Source organism: Trachypithecus francoisi, unplaced genomic scaffold (assembly GCF_009764315.1).
Source record: "Trachypithecus francoisi isolate TF-2019V2 unplaced genomic scaffold, Tfra_2.0 Lachesis_group6, whole genome shotgun sequence".
Lineage (NCBI taxonomy): Eukaryota > Metazoa > Chordata > Mammalia > Primates > Cercopithecidae > Trachypithecus > Trachypithecus francoisi.
This window is the reverse complement of record NW_022681471.1, coordinates 73,236,958-73,253,494: the sequence shown is the minus strand read 5'-3', so window position 1 is coordinate 73,253,494 and position 16,537 is coordinate 73,236,958. Positions and strand designations below refer to the sequence as shown.

Here is a 16,537-nt window from a genome sequence, read left to right as displayed (position 1 = left end):
TCACTCACTTTCATGGTCACAAGCAAGAGTCAGGAATTTTCCTCTAAGAAAATGACATTTCCATAGACACCCTAATGCTGGATTCCAGTCAGTAGCCATATTGAAAAAAATTGTCTCTCAAGACATTTGTCTCTCAGTTTTACAGCCACTGAAATACTATAGGCCTGCCATTATGTCACATAATGAATTATTTTGTATTTATCCGAAGGGAGGCCCCGGAACACACTTGGACACATGAGGCACTAAAATGCCAAGCTAACAGAGAACAGCATCGCAGCTTTGGATTTGTCTAATCTCACAGTGGTCTTGCTGGTCTCGTAGTTTTCTTACCAGTCCTTTTATGCCCTTGGTGATTCTAGTGTTATAGTCTTTAAAATCCTGAATTTGTGTCCCAGGCCCTTTACTGTTTTTCCCAATTCTCAGGTTTGTTTCAGGCATTTATTATGGACTAAATCCTTGCTGATTAACCTGCCTGCCCCTAAGATACCTGTATCTTAAACTGTTCTTTGAATTCAATCTGCTGTGCTTATAGCCTATCCTGCTTGACCTTTTCCTCTGAAGTTACTTACTGGCCACATATCTGCGTTCATATCCTTGTTATCTACCCAAGCCCATGAGTCTATTTGGACCATTGTTTCTAGTCTTTCTTTCATTATCTGAGCCCTAGTTATAACAGTTGAACTCTAGTCTACAATGTATTTCAATATCAATGTAAACTGAATATCACTCATCTTTCCTTAAAATTTTTCCCACTACTTAATTTTTTTATAATATTTGGAACATTTTTGCCTTCTCAGAATCAATAGTCATCTGTTTCTTAATTTGCTTCTTACTTGTATCCTATTCCCCTCCCCCAAGTTCTGACTGTTGCAACTCTCTTTTCATAACTACCTCACTTTTATCCTTCCTTCATATTTATCTTGAATGTTGTAGTCAGATGTGGCTTAGGGGTAGTTTATGTGGTTTAAGTCTCCATTGGCAGCAGAATGGATTTCATAGAATGCTATTAATAGTGAAATTTTGGACAAGGAGAAAAAAAATCCTAGTTTAAATGTATTTCTCAGGCAATGTCATTTTAGTCATAACACTACTCTAACTTGTGCTGATCCAACTTCATAAAGGTAAACTGCAACATCATTATCAAATGTTTAAGAGCCATTTAACAATTCACAATTAAGAGGTTGTGTTTGAGCTAATGTTTTCTGAATCCAGAGCTCATTTAATTTATAAACTCACAACTGATTGCCTTTAGTGATTTCCAGGTACTGCAATTTCCAGGTACTGAAGAGTATGTTTTTCTCTTTATGTGCCAAAGCACCTTTCACTTTAGAAGTATGAGGAATTACAAAATAAATAAGCACACACTTCCAAGGGAAGGCAGTGTCATCCAGTATATATAGTTGCCCTTCCTTTTATTCAAAGATGTCACTACTGATCTCATCCACTCTCATGTGGAGCAAAGATTAAATCTTCAACCAAAAGTCCTTTCTATATGACATACATACAAACCATTTTTTAATTTGTGTCTGCAGCTGCTACTTGTAGAGCCTGTCACTATATGTATTTCTCTGTTTGACTTGTGGTCAGCTGAAAGCCTTTGCTCAAAAAGTTCAAAGAATCCATATTGTTGCATTCTAAGCTGGTCTCTGCTGCTGTTTTCCCCAGCAGCCCACAGCTATGTTAATGTTATTTGGAGCTATTCTTGAATTCATCCTTTAGAGTATTTCTTATGCCACACCTGCTTGTGGTTATGCCATAAAGCTCACCATACCAAAGATGCTTGGGTTTCCTTCTGCCATTGTATCTCTACACATGTCAGCAAGGAACAGTGATTTAATGCTGATAGACCAGCTGACTTCCAGAATCTCAGTAGTAGTCATCCCCTCTTACCATTTTACATTAAGCATGACTCTGACTCTGACAATAAAACAGTTCACCAAGTAGATGTGATATCTGTGGTGGGTGTAAATTCCAAAGTCATACAAAAGCTGGACCCAACTTATATTTTCCATTGATGAGGATCAATTCAGTAAGCTTTTAGTTTTTCAGCTCTGTTCTGGATGTTAGAAATCAAGCTAAACCTAGGAAACAAAAAGTCAGGGCAGGAGTACATTTTCCCCCTTTGCATTAATAGTTATATGTTTCTAATAACTCATCTTTCTCCTTGATGTACATCTTAAATAGATTTCACCCTGTCCAGAGGACAAGTGCACACTGGTTCTGGACCCACAAATATACCTGCCATTGAGGAGCTTACTACCTATGGAGGAAGAAAAATTACAATTAAGATATATAAGGCATTATTTGATAAATGTGAGGCGATCTGTTCTGCCCCAAAATGGGATCTAAGAGAAGCCAGAGAGGGGCGGAGCAAGATGGCCGAATAGGAACAGCTCCAGTCTCCAACTCCCAGCGCGAGTGACACAGAAGACCTGTGATTTCTGCATTTTCAACTGAGGTACTGGGGTCATCTCACTAGGGAGTGCCAGACAATCGGTGCTGGTCAGCTGCTGAAGCCCGACCAGCGAGAGCTGAAGCAGGGCGAGGCATCGCCTCCCCTGGGAAGCGCAAGGGGAAGGGAATCCCTTTTCCTAGCCAGGGGAACTGAGACACACAACACCTGGAAAATCAGGTAACTCCCACCCCAATACTGCGCTTTAAGCAAACGGGCACACCAGGAGATTACACCCACACCTGGCCAGGAGGGTCCCACGGCCACGGAGCCTCCCTCATTGCTAGCACAGCAGTCTGTGATCTAACCGCAAGGCAGCAGCGAGGCTGGGGGAGGGGCGCCTGCAATTGCGGAGGCTTAAGTAGGTAAACAAAGCCGCTGGGAAGCTCGAATTGGGTGGAGCTCACAGCAGCTCCAGGAAACCTGCCTGTCTCTATAGACTCCACCTCTGGGGACAGGGCACAGCTAAACAACAACAACACAAAATGCAGCAGAAACCTGTGCAGATGCAAACGACTCTGTCTGACAGCTTTGAAGAGAGCAGTGGATCTCCCAACACGGAGGTTGAGATCTGAGAACGGACAGACTGCCTGCTCAAGTGGGTCCCTGACCCCTGAGTAGCCTAACTGGGAGACATCCCCCACTAGGGGCAGTCTGACACCTCACAGGGTGGAGTATACCCCTGAGAGGAAGCTTCCAAAGTAAGAATCAGACAGGTACACTCGCTGTTCAGCAATATTCTATCTTCTGCAACCTCTGCTGCTGATACCCAGGCAAACAGGGTCTGGAGTGGACCTCAAGCAATCTCCAACAGACCTACAGCTGAGGGTCCTGACTATTAGAAGGAAAACTATCAAACAGGAAGAACACCTATACCAAAACCCCATCAGTACGTCACCATCATCAAAGACCAGAGACAGATAAAACCACAAAGATGGGGAAAAAGCAGGGCAGAAAAGCTGGAAATTCAAAAAATAAGAGCGCATCTCCCCCTGCAAAGGAGCACAGCTCATCGCCAGCAACGGATCAAAGCTGGTCAGAGAATGACTTTGACGAGATGAGAGAAGAAGGCTTCAGTCCATCAAGCTTCTCAGAGCTAAAGGAGGAATTACGTACCCAGCGCAAAGAAACTAAAAATCTTGAAAAAAGAGTGGAAGAATTGACAGCTAGACTAATTAATGCAGAGAAGGTCATAAACGAAATGACAGAGATAAAAACCATGAAACGAGAAATACGTGACAAATGCACAAGCTTCAGTAACTGACTCGATCAACTGGAAGAAAGAGTATCAGCGATTGAGGATTAAATGAATGAAATGAAGAAAGAAGAGAAACCAAAAGAAAAAAGAAGAAAAAGAAATGAACAAAGCCTGCAAGAAGTATGGGATTATGTAAAAAGACCAAATCTACGTCTGATTGGGGTGCCTGAAAGTGAGGGGGAAATGGAACCAAGTTGGAAAACACTCTTCAGGATATCATCCAGGAGAACCTCCCCAACCTAGTAGGGCAGGCCAACATTCAAATTCAGGAAATACAGAGAACACCACAAAGATACTCCTCAAGAAGAGCAACTCCAAGACACATAATTGCCAGATTCACCAAAGTTGAAATGAAGGAAAAAATCTTAAGGGCAGCCAGAGAGAAAGGTCGGGTTACCCACAAAGGGAAGCCCATCAGACTAACAGCAGACCTCTCGGCAGAAACTCTACAAGCCAGAAGAGAGTGGGGGCCAATATTCAACATTCTTAAAGAAAAGAAATTTCATGCCAGAATTTCATATCCAGCCAAACTAATTTTCATAAGTGAAGGAGAAATAAAATCCTTTACAGACAAGCAAATGCTTAGAGATTTTGTCACCACCAGGCCTGCCTTACAAGAGACCCTGAAGGAAGCCCTAAACATGGAAAGGAACAATCGGTACCAGCCATTGCAAAAACATGCCAAAATGTAAAGACCATCGAGGCTAGGAAGAAACTGCATCAACTAATGAGCAAAATAACCAGTTAATATCATAATGGCAGGATCAAGTTCACACATAACAATATTAACCTAAATGTAAATGGACTAAATGCTCCAATTAAAAGACACAGGCAAACTGGATAAAGAGTCAAGTCCCATCAGTCTGCTGTATTCAGGAGACCCATCTCACATGCAGAGACATACATAGGCTCCAAATAAAGGGATGGAGGAAGATCTACCAAGCAAATGGAGAACAAAAAAAAGCAGGGGTTGCAATCCTAGTCTCTGATAAAATAGACTTTAAACCATCAAAGATCAAAAGAGACAAAGAAGGCCATTACATAATGGTAAAGGGATCAATTCAACAGGAAGAGCTAACTATCCTAAATAGTTAGGGATGCAACGCTGGTTCAACATTCACAAATCAATAAATGTAATCCAGCATATAAACAGAACCAAAGACAAGAACCACATGATTACCTCAATAGATGCAGAAAAGGCTTTTGACAAAATTCAACAGCCCTTCATGCTAAAAACGCTCAATAAATTCGGTATTGATGGAACGTACCTCAAAATAATAAGAGCTATTTATGACAAACCCACAGCCAATATCATACTGAATGGGCAAAAACTGGAAAAATTCCCTTTGAAAACTGGCACAAGACAGGGATGCCCTCTCTCACCACTCCTATTCAACATAGTGTTGGAAGTTCTGGCTAGGGCAATCAGGCAAGAGAAAGAAATCAAGGGTATCCAGTTAGGAAAAGAAGAAGTCAAATTGTCCCTGTTTGCAGATGACATGATTGTATATTTAGAAAACCCCATTGTCTCAGCCCAAAATCTCCTTAAGCTGATAAGCAACTTCAGCAAAGTCTCAGGATACAAAATAAATGTGCAAAAATCACAAGCATTCTTATACACCAGTAACAGACAAACAGAGAGCCAAATCATGAACTTCCATTCACAATTGCTTCAAAGAGAATAAAATACCTAGCAATCCAACTTACAAGGGATGTAAAGGACCTCTTCAAGGAGAACTGCAAACCACTGCTCAGTGAAATCAAAGAGGACACAAACAAATGGAAGAACATACCATGCTCATGGATAGGAAGAATCAATATCGTGAAAATGGCCATACTGCCCAAGGTTATTTATAGATTCAATGCCATCCCCATCAAGCTACCAATGACTTTCTTCACAGAATTGGAAAAAACTGCTTTAAAGTTCATATGGAACCAAAAAAGAGCCTGCATTGCCAAGACAATCCTAAGTCAAAAGAACAAAGCTGGAGGCATCACGCTACCTGACTTCAAACTATACTACAAGGCTAAGTAACCAAAACAGCATGGTACTGGTACCACAACAGAGATATAGACCAATGGAACAGAACAGAGTCCTCAGAAATAATACCACACATCTACAGCCATCTGATCTTTAACAAACCTGAGAGAAACAAGAAATGGGGAAAGGATTCCCTATTTAATAAATGGTGCTGGAAAATTGGCTAGCCATAAGTAGAAAGCTGAAACTGGATCCTTTCCTTACTCCTTAGACGAAAATTAATTCAAGATGGATTAGAGACTTAAATGTTAGACCTAATACCATAAAAACCCTAGAAGAAAACCTAGGTAATACCATTCAGGACATAGGCATGGGCAAGGACTTCATGTCTAAAACACCAAAAGAACGGCAGCAAAAGCCAAATTGACAAATGGATCTAATTAAACTAAAGAGCTTCTGCACAGCAAAAGAAACTACCATGAGAGTGAACAGGCAACCTACAGAATGGGAGAAAATTTTTGCAATCTACTCATCTGACAAAGGGCTAATATCCAGAACCTACAAAGAACTCAAACAAATTTACAAGAAAAAAACAAACAATCCCATCAAAAAGTGGGCAAAGGATATGAACAGACATTTCTCAAAAGAAGACATCCATACAGCCAACAGACACATGAAAAAATGCTCATCATCACTCGCCATCAGAGAAATGCAAATCAAAACCACAATGAGATACCATCTCACACCAGTTAGAATGGCAATCATTAAGAAGTCAGGCAACAACAGGTGCTCGAGAGGATGTGGAGAAATAGGAACACTTTTACACTGTTGGTGGGATTGTAAACTAGTTCAACCATTATGGAAAACAGTATGGCGATTCCTCAAGGATCTAGAACTAGATGTACCATATGACCCAGCCATCCCACTACTGGGTATATACCCAAAGGATTATAAATCATGCTGCTATAAAGACACATACACACGTATGTTTATTGCGGCACTATTCACAATAGCAAAGACTTGGAATCAACCCAAATGTCCATCTGTGACAGATTGGATTAAGAAAATGTGGCACATATACACCATGGAATATTATGCAGCCATAAAAAAGGATGAGTTTGCGTCCTTTGTAGGGACATGGATGCAGCTGGAAACCATCATTCTTAGCAAACTATCACAAGAACAGAAAACCAAACACCACATGTTCTCACTCATAGATGGGAACTGAACAATGAGATCACTTGGACTCGGGAAGGGGAACATCACACATCGGGGCCTATCATGGGGAGGGGGGAGAGGGGAGGGATTGCCTTGGGAGTTATACCTGATATAAATGACGAATTGATGGGTGCTGATGAGTTGATGGGTGCAGCACACCAACATGGCACAAGTATACATATGTAACAAACCTGCACGTTATGCACATGTACCCTAGAACTTAAAGTATAATAAAAAAAAAAAAAAAGAAAAGCCAGAGATTGAACTGGTCTGTGGTACAATTTCACACTGGTGCCATTCCATGGTAATCTTCCCAAGTAAAAATAGTTTTTTATTTTCCTTTCTACTTTGTAGTTACTTGCATTGTTGGGCAGTGATTTTTAAGTCAAACTGCCTAGGAAGCAAAATTCAGTGACTGCTTTTAGCTCTATGTGATGAAAAAATGTTGGTTGTGTTTAGATTCCACATTTAGCCTTACTCCATAATTTCAGTCATCCTCTGACATATCTACAAGACATGCCAATCCCTGGCACTCACATCAGAGATGTCCAAGATGCCAGTTTCATTTGGCATTTGGCCTGATTGCTGCCACCTCCACCCCCACCCCACTGGTGACAGCTCTCATGGGATGCTGTGATCAATGTTGAATGTCCTTGTTTGCTTACTCCCAGGAGTTGGCACACTTTGTTCAGCAACTAGCACATACTGTGCTTCTGTTGTTGTCACACAGTTTTTGAAACCTTACTACCTCCTATTGTATAGTGCTATCACTGCTACAAAAAACCAAAAAATTATTTGTATGTTGTTTGTCTATATATATTGAAAATAGTTTCTAGTTCAGTGCCTTCCATATGGTAAGTACTCAATGTTTATTCAGACAACACCACCCTGAATGACCTTCTCTAGACCTTTTGTTGATAATCAAAGCATGTCGAGTTAAGGGTTCTTATGATTAAAAGTGTGTTCAATGCCATCTTTTGTAATCATTTTATATCTATGACATATCCATCATGGATATGTACCAATGAGGCAACTCTATTTCACTCATTGGTGCCAGGATGCTCATATCTTGCTATAGTGAAATCAGAGATTTTGTTGAATGTTTCAGGGCATAAATGGTTTAATTTATTTGAAGGTCCCAGCTGATTGCCATGGCTGATGATAGTGATAGCAGTGCTTGCAATAAGAAACACAGATTTTATATTCAACAACATTGAAAGAGAAATCTGATTTGCTGATTTTACAGAGCCTGGTATGTACCTGCCTCCTCTTGAGGCACATGAAATACCAATTTCATAAATACATTAACTCTGGAAATGATAGAAGAAAAGGTGAAAAACACTAGCTATGCAATACCCCTATTTTACACAGAAGAAAACAAAGGACTTTGTTTTTTCAGCCTAAAGGTAATGAACTGATTGATAAATGAACAATACAGCTGTTTCTCCAAGTTTAGTTCAAAGACTGGGTGCATCAGAATCCCCTAGTGAGCAAGTTGAAAAGTGAGATTCTAGGGTTCCACCTCAGACTGACTCTAAATTTGGGAAGGGAAAGGCCTGGGATTCTGCATTTGACACTCATGCCTAGTGATTCTGATGTACACTGAAGTTTGAGAACCACTGACCTGTAGGGTTCTCAGTCTTAGGATCCCTTTGATTTGATTCCTGCCAGTAGTGTATTGAATCCTTAGTGTACCTCTTCATGATGGATCTCAAAAACTAGGCTCAATTAGAGTAAAAAATATATATATTGGCTTTAGGGAATGGATTGGTGATAGTCTGCTCTCTGGTTTAAGTATGTCCCCTCCAAAATGTAGGTGTTGCCAATGTGGTGGTATTAAAGAGGTGAGGCCTTTAAGAGCCAATTAGGTCATTATGGCTCCTACCTTGTGAATGGGATTAAGGTCGTTTTAAAAGAGGCTTTATGCAGTATTCAGCTCTCTCGCCCTTCTGCCTTCCATCATGTTCCTCCCCTCTGAAGGATGCAGCAACAGGATGCCATCTTGGAAGCAGAGAGTAGCCCCCACTTCATAATCAAACCTGTTGGCACCTTGATCTTGGAATTCCTAGCTCCCAGAACTGTGAGAAAATAAATTTCTCTTCTTTATAAGATACTGAATCTCAGTTATTTCATTATAACAACATGAACAAAGACAATCTAATTATTCTTTCAACAGAGTGACATTTATTAAGCCCTATTATGTGCCAGGCCCAGGGCTAGGCACTAGCTATACAAAAATGTCTGTGTGATCCCTTCCCTAAAGAGGCTTATGAGTAATTTTCTGTGAATTATCTAGTAAAATCAAGGACATTAGCCATGAAATAGAAAATGAATTAAATTTATTCTATGTCATGGTACCAAAAAAGTACCACATAATTTTGTGGGTTTACATATATATAAAAAATATGTTTGTAGAAGTGTCTGGAGAGTCACTAGCAATAATGGATGTATCTCTCATGGCTCACTGTTAATGAATTGTTTCCAGCTGAGATTCCTGTAATCTGCAGGTGCTGTTTACAATGTAATTTTACCATAGGAAACAAGGGTGTAATCACTTAATAAAGTGTAAAGAATTAGATTTTTTTTCCCCTTGAGCAAAATGCCTGGCTGTGGCCAACATTCCTGATGCTTCCTCCCTTGTGCAATAGGAAAGCAATATTCTAAAAGTGAAGACTGTTTTGTTCATATCCTGCAACTTGCCTCTGGAGGCTATACTGATGAGTGCAAAACTCAAACTAGAATTTCAGACATTTTGTGTGAGCAGCCACTGATTTTCATCTTTACCATTATACAGAGGATAGTTTTCCCTTCTACCTCTAACTGAGATGCAAAAAAGGGCCCTGCGAATAGGGACTCTCATTTTAAGCAGTGTTTTTGTGTTGTTTTCTTCTGGTTTTTATTGAAAAAATAGAAACTATGTGTATTAGTCCATTTTCATTCTGCTGATAAAGACATACCTAAGACTGGGCAATTTAAAAAATAAAGAAGTTTAATTGGACTTACAGTTCCACATGGCTGGGGAAGCCTCACAATCATGGGGGAAGGCAAGGAAGAGCAAGTCACGTCCTACATGGATGGCAGCAGGCAAAGAGAGAGAGCTTGTGCAGGGGAAGTCCTCTTTTTAAAGCCATCAGATCTCATGAAACTTATTCACTAATTACAAGAATGGCAGGGAAAGACTTGCTACCATGATTCAGTTCCCTCCCACCAGGTCCCTCCATAACACATGGGAATTAATCATGAGATCTGAGTGGGGGCACAGCCAAACCATGTAACTATGTTCAAAGCATTTTCATATACAGGCAGGCAGTTCTCTTCTAATGAACACTTGATTTATGAATGTCCCATATTCATCAACAACCTCTCTTGAGGGACTTTGAACTACTCTTCCTACTCATGGAAGGTGGAGTTGTTTCTCCTGTCTGCAGAAGTTTGTTTCTCCCTCAGCCCTCCTCTTCTGGGGAGTTGAGTTCTCACAAGCTCCTGTTAGAACCTTAGAACAGTTAATACAAGAGTATCTTTTCCTACTGCCACCACTAGGACATAGGAAGGTGCTAGGGCCCCTGCCAGAACTCCCATAGGAGCTGAGCCCATGAGGGAGCACAACAAGTATGAGGGAATCTCTGGAATTATAGTTGGTAATGGCGGGGAGGTTCTTCATTTGCATTTCAAAAATCTCTTTTCCTAGAAATAGCATTATGCTTAATAACCTACTCTTGTAGAACTTGTGTATGATAGATTCACCTATCTAGACCACAGCCAGAAATCAAGTAGTAAACAAATGGCTTCTAAGCCACTAGAAAATATGCATCTTACTTATTGGAAAAGCCATTCAAAACCACACTCATTGCCTGTTTATTCTGTTTGTACATGAGTCTAATTAGTCTTAACTAAATGTCAAGCCTATAGCAAGTTATAAGCAGCAAATCTGAAGGGACTGGACAAGATGTTACAGGTAGGTAAAGTGAAATCTGATAGTTGAAGGCAAGGTAAAGGATAAAATAACATTAAAAATAAGTTTAAGCACTCAAAAACCAAGCACAATGAAACAGTACTTCACATCCACCAGAATGGGGGATTGATTAAAAATACTGACAGTACCAAGTGTTGGTGAAGATGCAGAGCACTGGGACCCTTATATGTTGTTGGTGAGCATTTAAAATGGTACAGTCACTCTGGAAAATAGTTTGGCAGTTTCTTACAACAAATACCATGTAACCCAGAGGTTCTACTCCTAGGTGTTTACCCAAGAAACATGAAAACATAGGTCTACACAAAGACTTGTACATCAGTGTTCATATGAGCTTTATTTATAATAGCCCCAAACTAGAAACAACCCAAATGTCTATCAATGGGAGAATTCATAGAAAAAAATGTGATAGAGCCATACAGTGGAATACTGCTACTCAGCACTAAAAAGGAATGAACTAGTGATACACGCAACAACATGAATGAATCTCACTGACAGTATGTTGAATGAAAATTCATATTCATACATATGAAAAGTTATAATGGATGATTCTAATCTAGAACAGGAAAAATTAAGCTATTGTGATAGAAATCAGAACAGTAGTTGTCTCAGGGTCGGGGGCACTGGAGAATGACCGAAGGGCACAAGGAAAAATTTCAGGGGTTGATGGAAATCTTGATTTATCTTGATTTGGGTGATAGTTACAAAAGCGTGTCCATTTGTCAAATCTCTTCAACCTGTATGCTTAAAATTTGTGCATTTTATTGGATGTAAATTATATATCAGATTTTTATAAGGTACAAAAATTTCAGAAGGGAAAAAATCCTTCAGAAGATCCCCCTGCTGCAGGATCTAAGTCTAAATTCCTCAACATGATAATCTGGCTCTTACTTAATACTCCTTGGATTATTTCTCACCATTCCCTCTCCTTATTCCACTTATTCTAAGCTACTTATAGTTCCAAAAATTGTTATTCTTTCTTTTTCCTCTGAACCTTTAAGCACAGTGCTCCTTTTTCCTGGAATTCCTTTTCCATTTTCCATTTATCACTAAATCCTTGACATCCTTTAGGACTCACAGAGGTAGCACACCTCCTCCAAGATGACTTGTTCACTTTCAGTTTGTGTTAGATACTTCCCCTCTTGCTCCCAGAGAAGTTAAAGCTCCTCTCCATCAAAGCATGTATTGCTCTATCATGTAATTGTAATATTAAAAAACCCTCAAAACCATAGTGGATTGAGGTCATTTAACGTACAGGCAAATAGTCCTCCACATATTCAGTAAGCCCTGAATTAAATCACATATTATAAACTAATTTCTTTTTTATTGCATTATACTAGGCCCTATCATATACTTTAATATTCACAAACACTGAAGTAAATATTATTATTACTGGGGTTTTGGGGGTTTTTTTAGTTTTTATTTTAAGTTCAGGGGTACATGTGCAAGATGTACAAGTTTGTTACATAGGTAAATGTGTATCCTGGGCGTTTATTATACAAATTATTTCATCACCCAGGTATTAAGCCTAGTATCCATTTGTTATTTTTCCTGATCCTCTCCATCCTCCCACTTTCCACCCTCCAATAGGCTCCAGTGCATGTTGTCCCCACCATGTGTCCATGTGTTCCCATCATTTAGCTCCCACTTATAAGTGAAAACATGCCATATTTGGTTTTCTGTTCCTGCATTAGTTTGCTAAGGATAATGGCCTCCAGCTCCGTCCATGTCCCTGCAAAGGACATGATCTTGTTCTTTTTTAATGGCTGCATAGCTGAAGTAAGTTTCAGCACTCAAAGTTATCAAGAAAATTCTTCTATCCAGGATGACTTGTAGAGTTGCAAATGATTGAGATTTTATTGTAAACAGCAGTTTGGTTTTATACTATTATTAGTACATTAGCTTATTTATATTGTGAGTTAAGTAACTTTCTGTGGGCTTATCAGGAAAACTAGCCAAACTTTATTATGTTGATTTTATGAGAAAATGCATTTTTATATTCCACTTAAGTGGCTCAAAAATACTACTCAGTTGAACCATGTGAAATTGTTGATTGATGTTCAACCATTTTTGAGAAAAATGGCAGTTTATTTTGAAATGCAATCCTGTTGACAAGATGGAATTACCTATACATTGATTTATTAATTTTATATTTAATACATTCATGTATCCTTCAAGATGCTAATCCTACACTTTAAGGATATTGGTTAAATCACAGAATTTTGAAGAAAGTTTGTGTAGAATATTAGGGTCTTCTTGGGTCCAACCCATTTTTTTCCACTTAATCAGAGATGGCGCAGACATGAGGACTCTGGGATTGTTTATTTTTTGAACTGATAATAGAATGCAAATGCAGATTCATTTGTTCTTTTTTAGGCCCCAAATTAACCATTCTATTTTGAAGATTAAGTTTAACAATAATAGTAGTAGCAAACATTTATTAAGTGCATACTACATGCTAAGTACTGTTCTAACTCTACAACTGTTTTATCTGCAAAGTACTATTATTATCCCTATTTACCGATGAGAAAACTAAAGCTTAAGTTATTTGTTCAAGGTTATACAGCTAGTAAGTGGCAGAGTTGGCATTAGAATCACTCAATCCTACTGCCGTGTTTACTGTTTACCTCAAGCACATGGTTTTACCACAATAAAGCACCCATGCTAAAAGATTATGATTCAATTCAGCAAGTATATATTTAAGCTATGATTATTAGTGAAGCCAGACCCATTCACATATGAAACATATTATTTTATTATGAGACCATTATAAGACAGTAGAGGACCAGGTACCAAAATTAGTTTTATAGACCACAAGTGCTGTAGGAATCTCAGAAGAGGAGAAAATAATTGTGTGCTTTGTCATGACTTACTCCCAGAAGAGCATTGACATAAATGGTACCTCAGTATTGGATGCACAGCATTTTGGGAACAAACCAAAATTACATCATAAATAGGAATGCGGCAAAATCATGAATGTGTAATAATGAAGTCCAATGGGGAGTAGCAAACTCAAGGTTTTCTTTCTTTCTTTCTCTTTCTTTCTCTTTCTCTCTCTCTCTCTCTCACTCGCTCTCTCTCTCTCTCTCTCTTCTTTCTTTTTTTGACAGAGTTTTGCTCTTGTTGCACAGGCTAGAGTGCAGTGGTGTGACCTCAGCTCACTGCAACCTCCGCCTCCCGGGTTCAGGTGATTCTCCTGCCTCAGCCTCCCCAATAACTGGGATTACAGACACCCCCCACCACACCCAGCTAATTTTGTATTTTTAGTAGAGATGGGGTTTCACCATGTTGGTCAGGCTGGTTTCGAACTCCTGACCTCAGGTCATCCGACCACCTTGGCCTTCAAAAGTGCTGGGATTACAGGCGTGAGCCACTGCTCCCAGCCAAATTCAAGGTTTTCTGTTCAATTTTCTGTTCAACTCAAATTCTGAGTGGGCATCCTCAGTATGTGTGGTAAATTAGAAGTTTGTGGCTGGGCTCTCTGAATCCCAGAAATATATGAAGAAATGGGACCTGATGGATTACTTATTAGATATTCAGGGTGGAAAAAACGGGATTCAGAATTAACCAAAATTTCATGCCTACATGATTAGAATAATAATGGTATCAAAAATAAAATGGTTTGTACAGTGTAGGGGAAGATGGGCTCAGGCTTTAGACACATCAAACTTAAGGTACAGGTAGACTGTCTATGGAAAGCTGTTTTTTTATGTTGGCTATGACTGAGTGGGGTCAACCTTTGACTAATGTACTTGTAATTTTTACAGATGGCCCTATTGAATTTCTTCTTCCCTGATGAAAGGCCATACTCTGAAGAAGAAAGTAGGCGTGTTCGCCGCAATAAAAGAAGCAAAAGCAATGAAGGAGCAGACGGTAAGTTTATTCAGTTGATCCTTTATCATTTCTGAATTATCTGTTAGTAAAAGTATCCTTTTAAGAACTACCTTCTCAGTAGGGCACGGTGACTCTTGCCTGTAATCCTAGCACTTTGGGAGGCCCAGGGGGGCGAATCACTTGAGGTGAGGAATTCAAAACCAGCCTGACCAACATGGTGAAACCCTGTATCTACTAAAAATACAAAAAAAATTAGCCGGGCCTGGCTCCAGCTACTTGGGAGGCTGAGGCAGGAGAATCGCTTGACACTGGAGGTAGAGGTTGCAGTGAGCTGAGATTGCGCCACTGCACTCCAACCTGGGTGGCAGAGTGAGACTCCATCTCAAAAAAAAAAAAAAAAAACCTACCTTTTCAAGTGTGCTTTATGATCTTATATGCTCTCCATAGACCCAAGGTCATAGACTATTTCTGCAGCCTAACCTAACAATCAGTTCTTTAACATAGAACTAACTATACAAGGATCCTCCCTCCTCCAACTCCAGATACCTTCAGTCCTTTCTCAGTATGTCTGAGAGCCATGGTAGCATTTGTATCTCTCAAGATCACCCTCTGTAAGGACCTCATCTCTCCCGGAGATGTCCCGCACCTATTAAGGTCATCAAGAGGACTTGGTCCTATTCTTGGAATTGACAGTGTTGTACCCTGTTAGCATTTACATGATGTGCTAATTCCAATGATAATTTTATCAATGTTGGTATCCACTACCATGCCCAAATCTGAACTAGACCTTCTAGAACTAGTTTATAAATTTCTTGTGGGCAGAGATTTCATTTCTCTTTGTATAACCCTAGAATCTAGCCTACTATCTGGAACATTGTTGGTGTTTGTTATGTAAGTTGATGATGTTGACTGCCCCTTCAGCTAGGCAGTGATGTATCAATGGAAACCATCCCTGTTCTGAGTGTAATAGCTTTAAGTTAACTAGCAATGTATTCTGTGGGGCATAACAAAATGTTGAACTAGCTCCTGGGCAGGGTCTTTGAATTGCTCTGATATTTCAGCATCACTCTGTCAATTGACATAATGCTACCCCTTTGGGCACAGGGGTTTGTAGAATACATAGCTCTGGGCTGCTGCAAAGGCATCTGGATTCAAAGACAGCATGTGTCTGGCTACATCTGCCAATAATATGTGTCTGGAGGGTTACAAAGCAATATGACTCTATACAGATGAAAATGAAATTTTTAAACTGACATTTGTTGATGTGAGTAAGGGCCAATGATGGAAGCAGTTTTAGAAGGCAGGAGCTATTAAAGAGATGGAGCCAGGACTTTGTCAGTAGGGGCAAGAAGAAGTATAACTGGCTGAAATCTGAGAAAGAGCTCAGAACAAGGACCCCATAATAATACAAAAAGAAAAAAAGAGTCAGAGCAGTAAGATAAGGTTTTCTAGTCAGTGGAGATGGCAACAACATTGAGCCTTTGAATGGAGAACTGGACCACTGGGACCATTCTCTAGAGCAGTCATTTTACATACACTTGATGACCAATTCAAGCCTAAGAAATGCAGTCCATGAAGTAAAAGTTACCCATTATTCACCTACTACTTGTAGCCAGTTTCCTAGAAGTCTTCTGGCTATGTAGAAGCAGGGAGCTGAGAAGCATGGTCCCTTTCCTCTCCTAATAATCTCACCCTCTGATACATGTAAGTCTCTCCACCTTTGGCTTTTCCCTTGAGGCTGCTCCCACAGCCATCAAACTTTTCATAATCCCTGGTTGCGAAGGAAGAGAGGAGACAGGTGGTAAGAGCAATATCACCTTCTAT

At 39.7% G+C, this 16,537-nt stretch overlaps 1 protein-coding gene across 1 annotated transcript in view; it reads left to right on the top strand.

Moving 5' to 3' along the window:
* EDA (ectodysplasin A) overlaps window positions 1-16,537 on the top strand; it is a 455,546-nt gene that overhangs the window by 347,889 nt on the left and 91,120 nt on the right. Inside the window, 1 exon segment of the mRNA XM_033201286.1 lies at window positions 14,647-14,752. Coding sequence (XP_033057177.1) covers window positions 14,647-14,752 — 106 coding nt within the window.